The 23,320-nt window shown below is 37.1% G+C and overlaps 1 protein-coding gene across 1 annotated transcript in view; it reads right to left on the minus strand.

The window, feature by feature from the left end:
- Nucleotides 1-23,320, minus strand: part of LOC127626268 (arf-GAP with coiled-coil, ANK repeat and PH domain-containing protein 3-like) — a 112,593-nt gene that overhangs the window by 31,222 nt on the left and 58,051 nt on the right. The window contains exons 2-9 of the mRNA XM_052101943.1: nucleotides 22,789-22,846; nucleotides 20,109-20,228; nucleotides 18,460-18,513; nucleotides 7,823-7,881; nucleotides 7,549-7,732; nucleotides 5,374-5,418; nucleotides 5,105-5,200; nucleotides 3,398-3,472 (exon numbers count right to left, since the gene is read on the minus strand). Coding sequence (XP_051957903.1) covers nucleotides 3,398-3,472; nucleotides 5,105-5,200; nucleotides 5,374-5,418; nucleotides 7,549-7,732; nucleotides 7,823-7,881; nucleotides 18,460-18,513; nucleotides 20,109-20,228; nucleotides 22,789-22,846 — 691 coding nt within the window. The remainder of the gene's footprint in view (nucleotides 1-3,397; nucleotides 3,473-5,104; nucleotides 5,201-5,373; nucleotides 5,419-7,548; nucleotides 7,733-7,822; nucleotides 7,882-18,459; nucleotides 18,514-20,108; nucleotides 20,229-22,788; nucleotides 22,847-23,320) is intronic.

Genomic DNA, 23,320 nt, shown 5'->3' on the forward strand with positions numbered 1-23,320 from the left:
GGGCCATGTAGACTTGATTTTTGTCCAGTAATGTTCTCAGACCTTATCAATACAACTGAAATGTCAGAACAAAAGGCAAACTGACACAATAATTCAGGGTGACATAGAAAAGTCCAGACTGTTTCTGGCAATAATGTGTGGGCAGAAATTACTGCTGGCTAGCAGCAAGCTAGCAGATGAATGTTAGTGTGTGTGTTTGTCTCTTAAGCGCAAAGATCCCAGGGAGATCTGTGCCTGCTGGACACCATCCTTTAGTGATATTGTGATCAAGCCCTTTGAATAAAGCCACAACAAACAAACAACATAAACTGAGGCAAGCATATGTAGAAGAATCAAACACACACACAAAAGAAGAGTTTCACTTCTACAACTGTTATTGCTGGCGGCCCTCAGATGCTCTGATGTATATTTGAATTGTCAGATAAAGGCAAACATGACAGCAAAGTGGTTGAGTGATCGGACAATATTATGACTGGAAGTCAGGAGGGAGCTCTGCTTCAGTGGAAATAACCTTACCTGACAACATGACTCAAATAGCACAGCAGCAAGCCACTTTATTTCAACTACTTTCATTTTATGATAAAAAATTCAGTATGCTGCCAGTGCCACCTAAATTTCCTGTCTTAATAACTAAAAAGAGGAACTTGGGGTGGGAAGACTTTATGGGATGTAGGCTTCATATGGTTTGAGTAGAGCTGTCAAAATTAACATGTTAACGCATGCTATTAATTAAAAACGTTGAATGGGTAATTTTTTTTTAATCGCAATTAACGCATTTACCATTCATACAGCATAAACCAGCATACCTTTTGCGATGTGTCCACCAGAGTCATTAAACCAATGCACACACCACAAACACACACAACAGTGATTCAGTGACAGTGATAAAGTGATGGGGAAAGGAGCTATTAACACTATTTGTTGTACAAAACAAGCCCAGATGGGAATTAAGACAGAAATCAAGTCTCAGTAAGTAAGGCGTCAGTCTAAGTAAGATGCATTTTAATGACCACAGCAGGTCTTAACTATCACCAAAACGCAGAATGAAATGTTTTTGTCTTCAAGCGCTTTTCATGTGGAGTTCAAAGATGCGCCGCTGCGAATCATGAACGCTGCTTCATAATTGCTGTAGCAAAGCTGAAAGATTGAATACCCTTGTAATGCATATGCAACCTATGTGGGGACTAGATCTTTCGATTAGTAAAACTCCTGTATAATGGGAAACATTTAATGTTACTTGAATTGGCGCTATTTTATGGCATTTCCATCTTTATATTGTGGAAGGCTTTGTTTGGAATATGTTAATAAAGCTTTATATTGTTACATATGGTTTTGTTTTTTCTAAGAAGAAATGCAATTTGACAGAAAAAGAAGTATATTTAGAGTAAAATTTCAGCACTTTCAAAACCTGTGATTAATCGTGATTAACTACTATTAAAATATTAATCGACAGACAGCAAATTATGAGATTAAATTGTTATTTTGTGTCTTTGATGGCTGGAAATAATTTCAAAAGACCCATTATAAGAAAACAGAAAGAGGAAGAGGAGAAAAAAAAATAGGAATCAAAGGAAGGAAAGAACAGAAATGGAGGAAGATGTAAAAAACAAACAGGGGTATACTTAAGTGAAAGTATGGATACTGAGTGAAAATTTGACTCAATTAAAAGTCCAAGTATCAAGCCAAAAACATACTTGAGTGAAAGTTAAAAGTATTCACATTAAATTGTACAAGATTGGAGAATTTGATTGGCTTATTAAGTCGCCATTTTACTGTCTCTGACGACTGTCATATTTCACCCCTAGTGGCATTCACAACCTGGTCACAGAATCATGTTATAATAACTACATTTTTGCTAAATTAATTTTATGTGGCCTGTTGTACATAACACAGAATTTTCCTGGTGGAATGAATACTAGGCGCTTTTATCGACTTTTAAAACAACTTTTATCCCCTTTCACTCAAATCACGAGTAAAACAGCAGATTATCAGTTCATAAACACTTACTTTTTGCTCTGTTCCTCAAACAATGCTATCTAATTACATATAAACACTTTTACTATGCAGATGACTATTTTTAACATTTGCATCACATCACCAACTACATTTACAAGCGTGTGATCAAATTGCACGGTAGCTCAACTGATGTTGAATGTTGCTTATGCAATACAAAGGATTGGGGTATGAGTCCTGAAGCCCAATGAGTAAGTGTCCGAAAGTGTCATAGAAGCACCCCAAAACAATGTGGTTGTTTCAGAAACTGTTTTTCATATCAAATTTGATTTTCTGACACTATCAGTTAGGTATAGGTTTAAGGCTTAGGGTATCTCGATAACATTAACCTTTAAAACTTTATCTGTTCGGGAGAACATTTCACTCGCTTTTAGCACCACACAGTGGACATTTCACTTCAGAATTGCACTGAGACGTGTAAAGAACCACATAATTTAATTTCGCAACAACGTTGCCACAGTCACAATATGTTCGTTGCATGTGAGCACTCACGAATTGTGATGTCAGAGCACCCAGCCCCTTGAGACATGGAGAAAGATAAAACAAATCTAAATAAGCTTTGAAGAGAGTTAGTAATGTTGTTGGTTTTGTGAATTGTTTTCTGAGGTTTGCTGCCAAACCTTGCTGTTGAGCAGATTCATAAAATTCATAATTAATATTTACTCTGATTCAATTATTTTTATTATCATTATTATTTTAATCCTTATCATTGCTGGTTTTATAGTTATTTTTATAATTAACAGTTGCCCAACAACAACAACAACAATAATAATTCAGCAAATAGGGAGAAGAAATTCATAGATATGATTTAAATAAATTCACATATATATATATATATTTGCAACGTGAATGATAATTTTTGACTTCATAACTGTCCAATCTGTAAAAGTAGCAGGCGTTTAGGACAAAAACCATCAGAGTTTTTCACTTCGTGCTCATAGATTTGAATAAATAAATCACATTCAGTCAGGCAGTCACATATGGTCTAGTAGCACAAATTTAAACGTATTGGAAGCACAATTCAGGCCTCAAATTTGGCCTCTGCTGATGGTCGGAACTCCACACAGCTATTATAAATGACTGACCTCTGGTCTGTCATCAGTTGTTTGTCTGATGCAGTTAAAAAGGCAGCGGCATCAGACCAGCACTTTTCAAGTTTAAATACATTTGTATGGAGTAAAAAGTAAAGATTTCTCTTTGGAAATCTAATTAAGTAAAAGTACAAGTATTCCATTAAAATTATACTTGAGTAAAGTACAAATCCCAAAAAATAATACTTATGTATAATACTGTATTTTTACTCAATTACTTTACACCCCTGAAAACGAAGGATACTGTCAAGAAAAAAAAAGTAGAACATAGAAGATAGCATGGATTTGCTAACCCGTTGTTGTATGGTGGCATGTTTGTGCTCCATCTCTCTTTTCTCCACGGCTGAATCTATGACCAGCTGATCCAACTGAAATACCAATACAACAGAGATGATTAGTGACCACAATTAAACTACAAAACTCTGCGTGCAGAAATAGAAACTCAGGGCTTTGGTTCTGTGTGCTGGTGTATCATGTATGAAATCCAGCCTGCTTCAAAAGGAGAACAATGTTTAATAGATAATATTTGTCACTACACAAATTTATGATAGCCTGTACACACTTATTTTTCAAAAAGGAGTCATCTCATCATAGATAAAAAATTTATAACATTTCAATTTTCAATCTAAAACTAAATGTTCTAAAGACACTGAGTGTTTTCTCTTAAAAGACAACATTAGGTTGCATTTGGAATGCATTTACAGTAACAAAACAAAATAGTCATGGAAATAATGTAAAATAGTGTAGAGGAACTGTGGGAGGTGCTGCAGCCTGTGATTTGTCAAAAACACGTGACGCACAAATCATTGAGAAACGCAGAGTCAGTCGACGCCATTTGTAAAAAACTTGTAGCTGCTAGCCTGCTACTTGGAGGATTACACAAATTTTACAATTCTCTTAACAAAAATAACAAAACCAACAATGTATCCAAAGAGAATCACCTTTTTCACATATGTGTGTGCGAGGGGTCAGCCAAGCTGCTGCAGGACAGTGTGACTATACAGACAATAAAGTGATTTCTGGATTACTACATAATTTTTTTCCCTGGGATGAAGGATATAATTAAAAAGATGTTTATCGAGGGTGAGTAATTGAACTTGATAAGACACTGAACCGTCATGAAATCTAGTTTACTTGAGAATATTTTAGAAGGAAATGTTGCGTGCCTTTTACTGCGTGGTTAACTTTTATCTATACGTCTTTTTTAAAGTCAATGAGTGAGTTGTTCAGTACAGTAATTTATGCTGAGTCACAAAAGCATTTATTGTAAAAGATTGTGTTAATAAATAGGTTTAAAGTGTATTTTCAACATGTTGCCCGCTGAGTTCAGCGTGTGCTGCATTGTGGCAAGAAGAGGTGTCTCCTCAGAGCACCGCACACACGACTCACACTTCCACTGTAAACTGTCACCTGAAGACATGGGTTGCATCTGAAAACAGGAAAATACTGCCTTTGGTGGCTGTATAAGGAGGCAGGATGAAATAATGTGCTTTTTAAACAGTTTAGAGACCAGTTTCCTTAGGAGTTCCATTAATTCAAAAACCATTAATTGATTAGGCAGCAGCCAAAGTTTCCAAACAGCCCTTACAAAAGTGAAGCTCTGAACCAGGCATCCTCTGTCAGTGTTGATTTTGTTTTTGTTGCTACTGAATTGTACATGCAAACTACGTCAGAAGAAAAATGGTTAAAACTAGATGATGTCACTACTGCGGTTACTTTTGTGCGTGCGAATGCAACAGGGAAAACTTCTCCTCGCGTGTTCTCTTCCCTATAAAGTTCCCATCTAGAAAGTTACTAAGGTAAAAGTACCAGAACTGTAGGTGGGATAGGGGCTAATTTGCTTGTCATCATCATTTTCACTCATTAGGCCTTTGACAATTTGGAGCCTGAGGCTCGCTGGCACCGCGTGTCCATAATTAGGGGAGAGTAGGTAAACAGAGGGCTCTAATGAGTTTATGAGATGTTGATCCTGGAGGAGCAGATATGTATATCTATCTCACCTCAGCAGCCAGCTTCTTCATATAGGGGTCAATCTCATCCAAGAGATTGAATCCCTGCTGGAAGAAAGAGTACTGAGCCCGCATGAATGACAGCATCTGTGGAGGAGAGAGAGGAAACAGTGAAGAAATCAATTAATTATGAAACTGTTTGATAAGCCGTTTCATTCAGAAATATGTCACAATATGGAAGAAAAGGCAAACTGTGTTTTGTGATTGCTTTCACAACTCACTAATGTCATAAACGACTCATTAGACATTAAGACACTTACCGAGTCCAGGATTTCAAATTTCTTTTTGGCCTGAAGAACATTGATCTGAGGAACATATCAAAGCAAGAAGTCATTTACAAAGCACTGAATGTACACATATTATGTGACTGAGTGATTATATGAATAAGTTACATGTTGCATGTCATTCCATATTGAATAATAAAAATAATAAGTAAAAAAAAAAAAAAGAATTCAACCATCTGGGGGCCTCCAACATATATTTTGCCTAGGGCCTCTTAATGTCTAGACCTGCGGGCAATGGGCTGGAGGTGGGCCTGCTGAAAAATATTGTACCAGGGCCAAGAATTCCTAACTGCAGCCCTGCCTGCAGCTATACCCTTCTCAAGATTTTAGTCAGCTAACCAAGTTAGTCAACTACCTTGGTTACAGGCCCCGACTCAAATCTACATTTAGAAGAAGGAGGAATAATGGCGAATTCGTAGTTGTGTTCGAGACATTTCAAGCCTGAATGCTTCAAGAAGTGATCCCTTCTGTATACAATGCAAGTCAGATGCGTTTGGAGTTTATTCAAATTTTTTTATTCAGGTATCTTGGGATGTACATCATGAATATTTAGTATATTGTGATTCAAAACTTTGAAATATTGTGATCTTCTACTTGTTTCTCATTAATCTGCATTCGTCTCAGCCTCGTCGTAAGCAAAGATGTGCTGTGTGCATTTGTGGGCTGATTATTGATTAATGTTGTCAGTTTGATCATTGTTCGGTTCTCAAGTCAGTGAGGCACAGTGGAAAGGGTGTATGTATGCCTGATTGTCAATGCAAACTCACATTCACGTCCGCAAAGGTTTTAAGGGATTTTATCACACTAAAATCATGTTTACTGGCATTTTGTTTCCGTCTTGTGGCTATACTGTTGACACAGAGAGTATTTTAAATGTTTACGGATAGGCCCGCATAGTCCTGTATCACAGTCCGCGTATCGTCAAATCCGGCTCCGAATAGTAGCGTAACCAAACATCTGCCCATCGATGTGTTTGTGGACGATCGCAGTTTGCTCATCTCCTGTTTGGGACTATAATACAGGTGTAGACACTGGGACAGTTTCATCTCTATGTTTTATTTACATTGCATTCTATCACGACTCGCAAGTGGATGACTCAATCATCGTACTCAAACCACGAGGCTATAACTCCACATCTACAACGATTTAACCAGTTCATTTCTGTAATCGGACTCTGGGATGGAAACGTTTCTTTACATTATGCCAAAAATTCTGTCGTCTGAGCTTAACTTGTATTGAACCCAGAATATTTATTTTAACGCATAATGTTCAAGTATTCTGGTAATACTTTCCAAACAGTGTGTATTTTAATGTTAGACTTTTTTGGTACACACTTGTTTTTTTTTGTTTTGTTTTTTCAATCAGATGGACAACATCTATTTTGTGGAAGTCGACAGCAAGCCACAAATGCTGCCGGAAAAGATTACAGAAAGGATATATGACTAATAGACCAGATATGGCAACCACTGACTACTCTATAGTACATGAAAAACAAAGCAATGCATGGCCAGTTTGTACCAAATGAGCCTTGAGTCATTTAACAAAATTAGTACTGCCTAGCCATTACTGCAATCTTTGTCAACAGTGTCCACTAAAACAGAAAATTGACTGTAAATAAAATCTGGAAAACAATTAAACCACAGTCCTGTATATGAGAGAGGCAATGTTTAGAACAAAGGAGGTTTTTGTCGCTTATGCTTTCCTCTTTTGTGTCGCTTTGGATAAAAATGTCTGCCAAATGAATAAATGTAAATGTATATGAAAAGGAGGTCACGTTATGAAATGTGAATTAATGAAGGCCCAGTAAAGGTGATGCATGTGTGAGGGGAAAGAGCAGCCAGATCCAATCAGTCAGACTGCTGCCTTGAGGGCAAGAGGCTGGGCAGCTGTTATACGGTCAAAATAGCATCCAAGACTCACCAGAAACAGCCACTGCTTTTATGGAGATGGAAAATTATATGTTTGCGGCCTAAATGTAAAATTAATGAATTGCATCTTAAAAATACTTTCTTTGTGGGTTGTAATTGTGGCTTTTTCTCCTTAAAATTTCAGAATAAATCATTGGCTTTTCATTACGTGTTTTGGAAATTTACAAATACAGCTCAAGTTTACTGATTACTATTCTTTTCTATTCTATTGTTTCTGAAATACCTGTAGCACATAGTCCAGGGCGAGGTGTCGGAAGCACTTCCGGGTTGTGATGAGAGAGCTGGTGGCCTCCTCCACCTCATGCGGTTTGTTGCGAGGAGCTTGTGCGTTCTTCACCTGGGATATCTCCATATCCTCTCGCACCTTATCAAACTGCTTCTTTGTCTCTTTGAACTTTCGAACATCCCTAGAAAGACATTTCAGCATTGATGAACACATTACAGAGGATGTAAACAGGGGGAAAGGAAAAAGGCAGGAGGAAAGGGAAACTACTCACTCCTTTACAAAATTGTGCAATTGTTGCTTTATGGACCTCTGGGCCTGGTCAAACAGAATCTGTGAAAGAGACAAAGGAAAAAAATGCTCCAGTTTCAAACACGGAAATAGAATAAGTGGATAGAATGGCATTTTGCATGAACAGGGGACCCTGAAAATGGATAGGACTTTTGCAGCCCAGATGCTGTATCTAATGATCATGTAGGACTTGTTTATATTGTCATTGTCATACTTTAACTCTTCACTGCACTTTTTCCATTAATTGACCATTAAAATTTGTCAATGTGATTAAGCAGCAAATAAATGCAGTAGTCATGTGGTATCTGGAATTTAAAGGGTGCACTTCTCTTAAATGTCCAGCAGATGGCAGATCGGCTGCAGGTCTAAGTCTACAAACCCAAAAGACTGAAGCAGAGCCTTACACCCATCTAAACACTCTCTCACTGTGAGGATGGGTGGGTTGGTCATGGTGGGCAGCTGTAGGTCAAGGGTTAAATAAGTCACTGATGCATCGGACAGCAGGGTGATGCAAGTCAGACTGAGATATTTGGGCCATGTCAGGCAAACACGGTGACACACACAGAATACAATCTGCACATGCTGACTGAATCAAGCCCTGGGGGATTTGCAAGGAAACCTCTCATGTCAGGTTGTAAGAATGAAGGCATGTCAGAGCTAGGGTCCGTCACTGCAGATCATGCATGATGTCAGGAGTATGGGGCAAGAGGAAGAGCTTTATGCTGTTTTCATCTTGATTCTGGACACAAACGTACCATGCTTTACAGCAGCAATAAACTGAAATGATGGAACATGTGACAGAGTGTGTCACATGGAGCAGCAGGTCAAAATGTCTTGAGGGTGAAAATGGCATGTGAGAGAGAGACAGACAGAGAAACAGAAAGAGACAGAGAAAAAAAGACAGGGTGCAGGGAAAAGCCAAAGCAGATAAGCTTAGACATTTGCAGTTTGTACGATTCACCAAGTCCCAGCCTTTGAATTTTATATCCATAATTCTAGACTAGAATCAGCATTTCCTATACACACACTCCTCAAATATCCTGAATTTTTCATTAGTAATGATTGCTACATTAAGCCTCAATATTACTATTGCTCATACTTCGGTTTAGGGATTTGAACAAACCCCTAACTCTAGGGATGCTTACCCACTAGACTAGAGAAATCTTTGATGGAGATTTGTTGATGGAGATAGATGAAAACAATTTCAAGTTAGGGTTCTGAAATGGTGACTAAAAGGATTCAGTTATGATGCTTCTGTAATACGGCCCTAAAATAACAGAGAATCAGGGGTGGGCTCATTTGACTTGGACCAGTAGGCAACCACCTAGCCACAACACCCTAGCATCATGGTGATGAATTTTCAAGTAGTGAGAGAAATTGTGTGGAGAACAGGTTAGAGCCACACTAATGGTGTAACCTTGGGTGAAATTCAAGAGAGACATCAAGAGAATGTCAACTACTCTGACAAGAAGAGTTTGAATATGGGTGACTATAGAGGAAAAGCGGAAAAAAGGAAAAGATTTGAATGAGCTTGTTTTTTTCTATTGGTGATTAAAGGGTAGTCAAAAAAGGTTTAATTGTGGCCCATGGCCCGCAGCCCGGCCGTACATGTGTGCAAGCGCCCTTTTGGAAGCACAGGCCTTTTATGTAGCGTCAGGCACTAGCACGAAGAGCTTATGAGCCATCACAGACACTGAGGATTCTGTAGCCCTCATGGGCTTAACAGACCTTCAGTAGAAGTAAGGTGAAAAAAGGAAGAACAAGAGAAAGATTTCTTAAGCTGCTGTGTTTTGGAACAAGGAAGCTGGTTTCTGCCTTGTCCAAGCTGGTTATTAGCTGGTCCAAGCTAGTCATTAGCTGGTCTAAGATGGAAATTAGTTGGTCCAAGCTGGTCATTAGCTGGCCCAAGCTGAATACAATCTTATATATATATATATATATATATATATATAGATGTATTTCCTGATGACAGTGACCTCTTTCAGCAGGATAATGCACACTGCTACACTGAAAACCTTCTTTGGCAATGGTTTGAGGAACATGATGAAGTATTTCCATGGTATTTCCCAGGCCTCCAAATTCCCTAGATCTCAATCCGATTGGGCATCTGTGGGAAATGCTGGACCAACAAGTCCGATCCACCGCAGCTTTACATCACAACTTCCAGGACTTAAAGGATCTGCTGCTAATGTGATCTAGTGATTTAGACCGTGGAATGATTGTTGGTGCCTGACGGGTTAGTTTGAGTATTTCTGTAACTGCTGTTCTCCTGGGATTTTCAAATGCAACAGTCTCTAGAGCAGCGCTACTCAACACGCAATACTCAAACCAGCCCGTCTGGCACCAACAATCATGCCACGGTCCAAATCACTGAGATCAAAATTTTCCCCATTCTGATAGTTCATGTGAACATAGACTGAAGCTCCTGACCCATATCTGCATGATTGTATGCACAGCACTGCTGCCACACAATTGGCTGATTAGATAATCGCATGGATGATTGTTGGTGCCAGATGGGGTGGTTTGAGTTTTTATGTAACTGCTGATCTCCTGGGATTTTCACACAACAATCTCTTGAATTTCCTCAGAATAGTACCAAAAACAAAAAACATCAAGTGAGCAGCAGTTCTGTGGACGGAAATACCTTGTTGATGAGAGAGGTCAACAGAGAATGGCCAGACTACTGGCCATTGAACTGACAAAGTCTACGGTAACTCAGATAACCGCTCTGTACAATTGTGGTGAGAAGAATAGATTCTCAGAATGCACAACATTTCAAATCTTGAGGCGGATGGGCTACAACAGCAGAAGACCCCGTCGGAACATTATTAGGACTCAGTGAGTGTATATATTGTCTATTGTTTGTATATATAGTCTGTATTTTTTATCCTATGTGTTTATTGTTCTGTTGTTTTTTTTTGTAACTCGTTTCTAAATGCTGAATATTTGCATAAAGGATTCCCAGGAAACAACACTTTTTCTCTCTGCCATGAAAAGAAAAACATGATAATAAATCTGAGTTTGAATCTGGATTATAAATGCTGACTAAGAAGAATGGAGGATGGACCAAGACAAAGAAGGATAGCTTCCTATGCAGTCAGAAAGGCAAAAAGTTACAACTAAATGTGCCAAGGAACTTCACATGGTAACCTCCTTTTTGTTATAGCACTAAAAGAGGTGACACACTCCGCAGGCAGACAGACAGCATGTTCAGCACTTGGCTGCAAACTGCTGGAATGATCCACATGTAACTCTGAAGTGCCAGCTCAGCTTTTTTACTTCCTGTGTTAAAAGAACGTTCCATACGAGACCACTTTACTGAGCTCGCCTGCCAAACGACTGGGCTATTCATGAAGTGTATACTTGAATTAGTTTAATTTTAAAAATGTGTTGCAGATAGCATGCAAGGACATCGCAGTAAAGGAACGAGATCAATAACGCAGGGTCAAGGAGTTCTATGTTGCTTTCAAGTGGAAAAAGTAAACAGAGTTGCCGACTGCATGCTTGGATGAGGTGAAGCAAAAATTTTAATCTTGAATCTATAAAGCATATTGGCAGATTCTGCATTCAGGATATGGGCACATTACATAACACAGCAAAAGGGGAGCTCTGGAGAATTTAACAGGAGGTAAAACGCAAAGTTGCTACCCACACAAGCAGCTTGGGATGGTTAAAGTTATATATTAGCTAGAACAGATAATGTTGAGTGATTAACGGTAAAGTTTACCCAAAATGAACCTTCTGTCAATATTTTCCCACCATATTGCACCATGTAGGACTTTCTTCTGTGGAACACCAAAGGAGATATTTGACAGAATGCCAATCAAGATTAATTTCTATTGTACGGAAAAATGAATGAAAGTCAAGAGTGACTAAGACAAACATTCTGCCTAAAAAAATCCTTTTGTGTTCCACAAAAATTAAGTCATATGGGGTTGAAACAACTAATGTGAGTGAATGATGTTTTAGTGAACTAACCCTTTAAGTATTTGCAGGTAGAAATGGCACAGAGTACCAAGGAATCTTGATGAACAGAACCACTAGCTGTTGTGAAGGACAACATTTGAAAACACCTCCATGTTGCGCAGGTCAAAACTGGTTCTAATTTTCCGTGAAATGCAGCATTTCTCTAAACTTACCCAGGCCCGGCCTGAGGGAACACATTGTATAGAAGACTGGGAGGAGTGCATGTTGTTGTTCAGCTTCTAGCATATTAGCGAAATGACTTATGCGGCACTGTTACCCAATAGCACAGCTCAGTCTCAATGAGCAAACAAACATCTGGGGGTTACCTATGATCCCATCGTAGTAATATGTCCTTTCAATTAAAGGAATGGTTCACTCAAATGTGTTATATTGAATCATTTTCCTGGGTGGTGTTAGAGTTGCATCATTGGAGATTTGTATCCTATACTGTTATCTAAACAAGACATTTAAAATAATAAAATTCACACATGAAAGGTATAACTCTAATGACACTGTAGCACATAGAATTACTTATTTTTGCCAATATATTGCATAATTCCATTTACAACCCATGTTAAAAATGGCTGTAATTTAATTGTGGAACAAATATTTAATGTGAAGAGCATCCATTGTGATGCTCACATTAATGTATTCAATAATGTCTGGATTAATGTGTGGAAATTTTCACTTCTAAAATCTCAAAGTGAAAAATTTATTACCTTCTCTCATTATCCATCTCTCTTTCTGTGGCCTATTAGCCATACAGATAACATCCATAATTACACACGGTAGGGAGGCAGATTAGTGTCACTTCGGCAGGTTAGTTTAATTTATGACTCCCTGGATTCCAACAACTCAATAAACTGTAAAAGATGGACCTATATGTACTGCCTGATATAAAGACACACACACTTTTATTACATTACTGTAATTACTGTAGATTCACTGTACATCTTCCTACCAATTTGCTGGCACACAGGAAACAAGCACACTGATGCATCTTCTCCAAAAATATCTTAAAAGCGTCTGCCAAATGAATAAATGTAAATATATTATACCACGAATCATCAATAATGTGTATTGCCACTATGACTGAGTGATAGAAATGTCCATACAATTTAAAATAAATAGTGATGTCGGAAACGTGGCCTGTGCACACGTTCTCCAACATATTGACTCCAGTAGTTAAATCTATATCTTTAGAAGCGATATGATAGGTGTGGGTGAGAAACAGGTCAATATTTAAGTCTTATAAATACTATATAAATGTTATAAATTATTTTACCTTCCCAGTAGGTGGCGAATATGTGCGAAGAATGCAAATCAGCAAAAACAAAAGAAGAAGAATGTGAAAGTGCAGATTGATAGTAAAACAATGACTTAAAAATCTATCTGTTTCTCACCCACACCTATCATATCACTTCTGAAGATATGGATTTAACCACTGGAGGCATATGGATTACCTTTATGCTGCTTTTATGTGCTTTTGGAAGTTTTCAATGTTTCAAAGTTTTGGTACCCATTCACTTGCATTGTGAGGACCTACAGAGCTGATGTATTCTATTCTAAAAATCTTTTTTTGTTATCAGCAGAAGAAAGAAAGTCATACACGTCTGACATGGCATGAGGGCGAGTAAATGATGAAAGAATTTTAATTTTTAGGTGAACTATCCCTTTAAATTAAGAAACTCCTTAGTTGTAACTGTAAGGCTAATGACACTAAATGTGTTCTTGCAACCGGCTGCGGAACTTGACTTGACTCCTCAAATCATGCAGATTAATGTGAAGAGGTCTGCCGTTACTCTTGATTTTTGCTTGGCTAACGTTAAAACAGGAGGGGCCCAAGCCATATCTAGGGACAAAAATCTAGAAGTCACAAAGCAACACCCTGGCAACCATCCACAAAATAAAGTGGTGAGTTTTGCATGGAAAAGAACATGTAAATGTAAACGTGAAAAAGTTGGAAAATATTTTAAAATAACACAATTTCTCAATTGTGTACAGATAGTGATTCACAGCAGCGAGAGATTTAGCAGCAATGGGTATCCTGGAAGACAGAGGGATTATATCCATATTATAATGCCCAGACCTTAGATTTATAGAGTGGCAGGTTAAATGCTTTGACCCAGCAAAAACAGAAGAGAGCAGGAAAGATAGGAGTGAATTAAAGTAATGTCCTTTCTGCACACAGGCTTTATCTGTTGTTCTTCCTACAGACACCTGTTCTGGGTGGCACAGGAACAAACAGGGGAGAACTAAAGTCTTAAACTTTACTGTACCAGGACTTTCAAATATCTTTGAGTAAAGCAGTACCCAGTCAAAAAGCATACCAGCTGTTTTTTTATATGCTATTTCTGGTTATTTAGTTATGCAAGGTTCAACGTAACAGGTGTGTTCAACATCTTTTTTTGTATGATATCATATCAAACACTGTAAACTGGGGTCTCAGCTCATACTGTGAGATGGTTGTTCTAAGAAAATGTGTCAGCTGTAAGAAGTGAAAATAAATATAGAAATACTAGAACACTCACATCTATAGTGCCAAGGACAGTAAAAATGGCCATGATGACCACATCACTTGCTATTTACTTCTGATAAACATGCCAGGGTAGGGTCTTTTACACATGAATCAGTTTAGGAGCATCGTTTGTCCAACCAGTGTCTGATATCGGCCACATGTAAAAAGGTAATGTGAACAAGCTCACAAATAAATTGGATTTGAACAGGCAATCAGAACTGGGAACTTTCACTAGTGTTGTGAATGGAGCTCCTAGATAGGTCAAGTGTTTCTGGTAAAAGCCAAGATTTTAGTGTTAACCATAAAAAATGGTTGAGAGAGAATGTCAAATGAGAGAATTGTCAAAAAATCTCACACAGAGAATAGAAGAAAACATCTGACTATTTCTGTTCAAATGCTGCTGACTCTAAAGGCAGGAAAGGATCAGCAGTCTTTGGGCTGACAATTAAAAAGCCACAAGTCCTTTATACAACAAGCCTGGTATTTCCTCTTTCTTTAAAAGTGAAGGTGGCAGTGGTAACAGGAGACACACAGGGCTCTGCACACTAATTACCATTTTTCTTTTCTTTTTTGCTATCTCAGTTGCTCTGTTTTCAATTACACCAGACCTAAAGATCAGGAAAACACCCAAAAGTCCACATGCATCCAAAAGGTGGCTGTGGTCCTGTGCTGTGACATACATCATCTCAGATGAAGCAAATAAATGTGATGAGTTGCCCACTGCAATGAACTTCAAATGTGAATGTATGAGAGGGAGTTTTACTAATGCTAGCATATGTGGTAGAACCTGGTAGAGAGCAGAGGTGGGTAGAGTAGCCAAAAATTGTACTCAAGTAAAAGTACAATTACTTTAAAAAATAATTACTTGAGTAAGAGTGTGACAGGGCAGAGGGCGGGGCCATATTGTGATTATACACACCCGGTCCCTTATCAGGCTAATTAAGCCTCAGAGAGGGATAAAGGCTGACTGCGGAAGGTGGTGCGATGAGAGAGAGATCATTTACGGTCAGCTGACAGTCATGTGTGTGTTTGTGTCTTTTGTTTAAGTTTCTCATTAAACTATTATTTATATTGTCAAGCCGGTTCTCGCCTCCTCCTTGCCCGTCTAAATCCCTTTACAAAGAGTAAGAAAGTATCCAATTAAAAGAGTACTCAAGTAGTGAATGACATAATGGACGTTAACCCCCCTATATTCTATAATACACATTTAACATGTATAACAGAATTATTATTATTAATGGAAAATCTGTCATCATTCACCATCATCTTGTTCCAAACCCATATGACTATCTTTCTTCCATGCAACACAATAAGGAAATATTAGACAGAATGTTGGCATGAGTCACCATTTATTTCAGTGAATTTTTTAAAATATATCAATATATATATATATATATATATATATATATATATATATATATATATATATATATATTGAAAGTGAATGGTGACCGAGACTGTCAGTCTCTAACATTCTGTCTAACATCTTTTGTGTTCCACAGAATACAGAAGGTCACACGTGTTTGGAACAACATGAGGTTTGGGAAATGATGACAGAATAATAAATAATGGCTGAGCTATCACTTTAAAGGGATACTCACCCTCATGCCATCCCAGACATGTATGACTTTCTTTCTTCTGCAGAACACAAATTAAGATTTTTAGAAGAATATTCCAGCTCTGTAGGTCCATTCAATGCAAGTGAATGGGTGCCAAAATGTTGATGCTCCAAAAAGCACATAAAGGCAGCATAAAAGTAATCCATATGACTCCAGTAGTTAAATCCATACCTTCAGAAGTGATATGATAGGTGTGGGTGAGAAACAGATCAATATTTGTCATTTTTTTGCAAGACAATCTTCTCCCTGCCCAGCAGGGGGCGATATGCAGAGAAGAATGTGAATCACCAAAAACACAAGAAGAATGCGAACGTGATCTGTTTCTCACGTTCCCATATCCCATCGCTTCTGAAGATATTGATTTAATTGCTGACTTATTTTATTTTATTTTTTAAGCTTTAAAATGTTGGCAGCCATTCACTTGCATTGTATGGACCAAAAGAGCTGAGAACTTTTTCTAAAAATCATTTGATCAAAATCAAAATGAATTTTTGTTCAGCAGATAAAAGAAAGTCATACACATCTGGGATGGAATGAGGTTGAGTAAATAATGAGAGAATTTTCATTTTTGGGTGAACTATCCCTTTAAAGGCTTTTGTCAGATCTGGATGAGTTTGTCAATAAGAAGAGAGATTTGGAAACCTTTCTAGTAATTATTATGTTGAAAACGTGAAACTGTCCCACAGGGACATTATATATATATTATATTATACTGAAATATAAACCAAAGCAAGATCATGCTTTATTAATACCTACTTTCACTATTTCATAGCTTTTAAAGTCCTGCGTGGATTATTGTTTCAGTGTAGTAACAGTTTTCAGTGTCGAAAGAATTTAGATCATTAGTTCTGTACAGCATTACCGCCACTCTCTAAACGCAGAGTACGCAGCCTGCGTAGGGCACTAACCCCAGTCGCAGAACACTCGCTGTGTCTGAAACCGTACCTTATTCACTATACAGTGCACTATTTTGGATGTCTGCCATTTTGTAGGAATGTCTGATTTCTGAGGGAGCCACTCGTTCCATACTTTTGTTTACTCATTATTACCCACAATGCACTCTAATTTTGATTGTACATTTGATGTACCCCTTGACGACGGTTAACTGTCCATAATCCACTGCAGGGAAGACATACGAGCTGGAAGTTTACTGCTTCCTTCCCTCCTGCAATGTTTTATTTCATGCTGAATGTAGTAAATTACTTTTAGACAAATCATTACTTGATTAAAATGACATAATAACATATAGAGAGACAAAACATACAGACACATTTTAAAATGTACTCTTTATTTATATTTATACAGAATGTTACCATTAAGATGAAGAATTCTTTATTTACTAAATAATTCACTGAGGTGATATTATTTTAACTCAGGAGACTCGCTGATATGATTGCCTCGCACCCACACAGCTCACTGTGCACACGCAGGAATGCTGTCTGTTTGCACTCCAGCTGTCAATCATGTGAATGGCAGAGCAAAAGACATTTATTTACTCTTAACTTGGATGTTTACATGGATTTATTCAGTTAATCCACCCAAAGTAGCTGCGATAGTTTCCAGTATGTGAGGTAAATGTACAAATACTGCTAATGACATGTGGGATATGGGACAAAGCACACTGATACATTGCTGCACTGATTTAAAAATGTACACTTAAAAACTGATGTCATAAGAGCCCAGTTACAGACCCTGAAAATGACCATCTCCTTACACAGAAAAGCCCACGTTAGGATTAGAGCCACAATTTACCACAATGTACTGCTTTAAATTGAAGCTGAAATTTTAATCTTGAAATATCAGCTTGTCTTGGTGTTAAATGAAGACACTGCATGATGAAACTATTATTTTTTCACTGTGCGGAGTGAAAAAAGTGTTTCACTTTGAAGAGCTTGATGCTGCAGCAGTGATGGACTCGGCTTGAGTGACAGCGCGCGCAGCTGTGTGAACTTCCGCTGTCTTATAAGTCTCATTCAAATAATCTCTCAATAAATTACACATTAACTAAAATTAAACCCAGCAATGTAAAGACAGGAAAGCCACCCATTCTAACAGAGTAAAAGTAAAACATTTTCATTAGAAATTTATTTGAGAGAGAGAGTAAAAAGTACCCACTTTTAAACCTACTCTAAATGTTCATTTTTTCCCAAAAAGTTACTCAAGTAAATGTATCGGAGTAAATGTAGCACGTTACTACCCATCTCTGGTGGAGAGACCAGGCCTTTATGACTTTGCAGATGTTTTTTGGGTGGCATGTGGAAAACATCTGCCACCTGTAATGTGAAACACCCTGTGTAAGAGATTCACATTCTCATGGAAGAGTTACACCCCACAGCATACGTTATATGGTTGCGCAATAAAAACCCCCATGCGAGACTAATAGTCCTAGCCAGGATACAGTAACATATGATGAATCATTATGGCCTTTGACTGGAGAACATGTGTCTGTGTGTGTGTTTTATTATTGGACATACAGTATATGGGCATGCAGTGGCAGCCAGGGAAGATCTGTCTTACCATGTGATAGTTGACGATTTCCTGAAGGCTCTCTCCACACTTTTCAAGACATTCCTGAAATAAAACAAATCCCCAGATAAATAAAGTAATTTAAAAATAATTTAAAGGTATAGTTCACCCAAAAAAAAATCATTTACTCAACCTCATGTTGATCAAAACCCATAGACTTCTTCCGTCGAAAACAAAAGGAGATGTTAGGCAGTATGTCACAGTAGTCTCAGTCACCATTAAAATATTGACTTTCCGATGCACCACAATTTTTGTTTGTATGATCTCGATATCGATTCTTAAATCCCAAGATCAATCTTTCAATCTATGTGGCAACTCTCTATAATGCAAGTAAATCAATCGCATGTGCAACCAAATCTAACACTATGCCACTAGAAATGTCTATGATTAGCCACTGGCTAGTACTGTTCAGATTTTACTCACCAGTGATTGAGTAGTATAGTGAAGAAGAAGAAGTGATTAGCACAGAGGTCTTTTTACTGAGATTTGAGAGTAAAAGTTTGGTTTGACTTGTTCTGTGTGTCCAAAGATGAGATCCACGTATCTATATGTCATTGGATAATGTCTCTTTTAATACCATTTCTGATTTTTACAGTCAGATGGATGCGGTAAAGAAATGATGCACGTTTTTTCCTCTCTGTATATGCGCTCACTGGCTGATGCCGGTAGTCTTAAAGAGACAGTACCGATTAAGCACGTGTAATACAATGTCAATATAAATATTTGTAAATAATAACAATTATGCAAGTAAACAATAACAATTTTACAAAAATATATATGCAACATAATATAATTTCAAGACATTAATTGATGGAATAGACTGAATTTAAAAATTTTTGACAATTTGATGAAAAACTTATGATAAAATATATCATATAAAAGTGTACCTAAAATGGTTATCTAGAAGGTTCCTTTATAATTCAGAGCATTAGCTGAGAGAAAATCTCTTTTATATGTAAGCAAAAGGGACATTGCAACAGAAATGTACCCATATAAATCGATATCGAAACAAATCGAGAGCTAGTGAATCGAAATCGAATCGGGAAATCTGTATCAATAATCAGCCCTAGTCACAATTCACTTTCATTACATCTTTTTCCCATACAATTAAAGCGAATGGTGACTGAGGCTGTCATTCGGTCTAACATCTCCTTTTGGGATCCAAGAAAGAAAGTCATACAAGTATGGAACAAAATGTGTGTCAGTAAATGTCAGTAAATACAATTTTGAAGTGAACAACCAGCCAAGAAAATTAATTATTTGGAGTATCTGACTTAATTTCATTAAAGTCTGACCAGAAAAAAAACAAATGAAATCCAATTTGTACAAACCTGATCCAAACCATATTTTTTTGTGGTTTGAAATCTGATTAAAATCAGATTTTTAGAAAAATTTATTTAGTTTATCAGATTTGAGGACTGTTGATTTTTAATTATAAAGGTCTGATTTGAAAACCGGATTTGCATGCAGTGTGAACAAAGCATTTAGAACTGAAGTTTTTGCTAAATGAACATTTTAAGGAACATGATATCAGCTGTATAGAAGGCCACTGTACCGTAGGCACAGTATACCAGACATTTACGCTGTGTTGTAAGGTGCATAAACATGAAAGACTGGATGCATCATTCTGGGAAACCTACTGAGATAATTTCCTCCTTTTTGCAGTGGTGAGACAAGTCTCGAATGCCGTTGACGAAAAGTTTGTTGGCGCTGACATATGCACGGCCTGCTTCAATCATACCACTGCATAGCTTCACCAACTAATGGATAGAGAAAGATGGAAAACATGTCACAAAGGTTTATGACAAAGGTTTACTCAAAACCATAAACAAGAGACAATTAGTGCTGATGTAGACAGAATAGAACGTGTCTACTTAAACTAGATTTTTACATTTCCTGAAGAAAATGTGAGCGGTGCTTGTCTGTGTAAAACTCACTGCCAGGATGCTAATATGTTATGAACGGTTACCGGAGCATCGTTATCCAATTGCTAATGTGGTTGCTAGGGTGTTTTGGGTGGTCAAACGATCAGTTTTAACATTCACAAGGCAGACCTCAACACTTCTGCTCAACAAGCCACGTGATTTGAAGTATCATTCATGTGTGTAGCACATGCGGTGAGGGACAAGTTATGCACCAAAATGTAATACACAGGGTTAGGATTGAATTCAAACGAGCAATACAAATAGTGTTGCTTGACTTAGTAAACATTACTAATTACATTTTAATGCTGAGTTACGACTGTGGTTATGCTAGGATTGGATTTCTTTAAATCTCAAGACACCAAAAAGCAACTGGACATTTTACATTTAGTAACAATGTAGGAACCATAATAATAAATAAAAAAAATACAAGGCAAAAATGATCAAACGTAACAATCTGTTACCACAAACCACTGGATATTTTATGGCCACGTGTACTCACAGTCTGTCAGGCTGTTACATATATAATTCATGCATATCCTCTAACATGCTCCATTCATAATCTATTAGAGTTCAGAACAGTCTGAACATGGTCACTCAAGAGCATGCATACACATTTAACAAGGCTTTATATGGGTTGTAAGTCCATCACAGACGCGTAGGAGCTAGCACACCATCAGTAACTAGTCACTAGGACTGGAAAAGTGTGCTCTCACAATGATTCGATTTGATTATGGTTCTAAATTATGTGATGCAATATGAAATATGGTTACTATTTGATTAAATTGTATTATTTTGCTATGATTTCTACACATTTCTAAAATATACTGAAGTAACTGGAAAACTATATTAAACTATATTCAAAGTTTAAGGTCAGGTCAATAAACTATCAATAAGTTCTAAAAAGAAGTGCAAAATCTGTTCTAATTACTAGAAATCAAGTGAAACTCACATTTAGTGAAAATATATTCATAATGAGAGATTTATATACATTTAAATAGGTCGGTCATTTTTGACGGGGAACACCACAAGTGCGAATTTGCTGCCATTTTTTACTAAATAAAAGAGTAAAAAAAAAAGAATTTCTAGTAGTGTGATTGTTGAAAATTGTATGTAAGGTATTTAATATAGTAAAAATATACATAAAGGCTTTAACGTAAAAATGTATTTGCATTAGCTCATTTAATTTATGCTTATTGTCAATAAATTCCAAAAAGAAGTACAAAACCTGTTCTAGTTACAAGAAGCACAGCAGAAGGGTCAACTCAATTTCAACTTGCTTTTTTCCAGGGTCAACTTGCTTTTTTCCAAACAACTAAAGCATAATGGACCAGGTGCTGCTGAGTTCTAACAATGACAACAAAGCACCATTAAAGTACCACAAAAATAATCCATATTTCTCATTTACTATATTTCAAGACTTCTGAAGACATACAATTCAACAGCTTAAAACAGACAAAAATTTAAGTTGTTGACCATGATTCCCTCTGCCGTAGCTCTGAAATCTCATTAGTTCTTCCATACATTCAAACTTTGCACATTGCGATCGGTCACTTGTCAAGTTAGAACAAGTAGCATTTTGATTTATTAATGTCAAACCTGCCACATTTGGTGGCAGATTTCAATATGTGCATTGCACAAACAGAAAATTTGGTTTGAGAGTTGCGGCAGAAGGTTTTTTGTTGTTGTGAAAAACAAGTTATATTCTCATTTCGCACACAAAGCTGTAGTAGGACTTCAGAACACTTGGAATATATTTTCTTGGTGCTTTTATGGAGTTTTTTTTTTTCATTTTATTTGGAGCTTGACTGCCACTAGTCACAATCTTCTTTCATTGTATGAAAAAGTAAAACGTTTCTGTAAAACATCTTTTATGTTCCATGGAAGAAAGAAAGCCTTACATGTTTGAGACAACATTCAGTTGAATAGATAATGAAAGAGTTGTAATTTTGTGTGAACTATTCTTTTAAGGCTACGGGACCCCAAGCCATAGTGTCCTCTTGTGTTAATTAATAGTCTGATACTTTTTATATTGTAATGAAATTGCAATAATAAGCAGAAGTATGTGGATTTGGAAGTTTTGAAATCTACCCTGAAGCAGCAAAGAGCTGCTAGACTGCAACTGGAGTTATCTGATGCAAATGTTCTCAACATACTAATGCTAAATAGGTTTCTCCCTTAATCCTGTATGATGTACAAGTTGGGATTTAGCTTGGCACACATTTATAATGCTGTTTTATCCATCCGATAATGTGCTAGACCTTAGTTAGTTCAGCATTTATGAGGCTTCAAACCTATGACTCAATTACATGAGGTAAAGAAGAAACTAATTAAATGAAGTAGAGTTCTAGAATTTATTCACACACATTATCTGGTTTCCTGATGACACAGAACGTACCTTATCTAGCTTTGCTTCTATTTCCACAACATCAGTCTCGACTTCATCGATGTTTGCCCTGAAAAGACAAAAACACAATATTCATTAGATAAAAGATATTTCACTGTAATTTCTGATTGGATATATATAGACACAGCCAAAATCACACAAATTGTCATACAATCAACTGATTAGTAAGTAAACAATGCCTTTATATTGATAGAGATTAGTAGTTTAAAAAAGAAGAGAAAGGAAGCAATCAGGAGAAGTGGGGGGAATGGGATCGGGAAATCACATGAGCCAGACTCTAACTCTAATTTAATCATAATAATAATAATGTAACTACCAAATAAGATATGTAGAATAGAACATAATGTATGTATCAATGTATCATAGGTTGAGATTCTACAATAGCGTTTTTACAACAGTATATACATGGCGCAAATTTAAGAAACCAAAGAAGCAGAAAACAGCAAAGCAGACAAAGTGTATATTGCTTCATTGATTAAAATGAGAGCGATTCAGTTTTGATGTATCGTGATGATCCACTGGT

The sequence above is a fragment of the Xyrauchen texanus genome, chromosome 32 (assembly GCF_025860055.1).
Source record: "Xyrauchen texanus isolate HMW12.3.18 chromosome 32, RBS_HiC_50CHRs, whole genome shotgun sequence".
Classification (NCBI taxonomy): Eukaryota; Metazoa; Chordata; class Actinopteri; order Cypriniformes; family Catostomidae; genus Xyrauchen; species Xyrauchen texanus.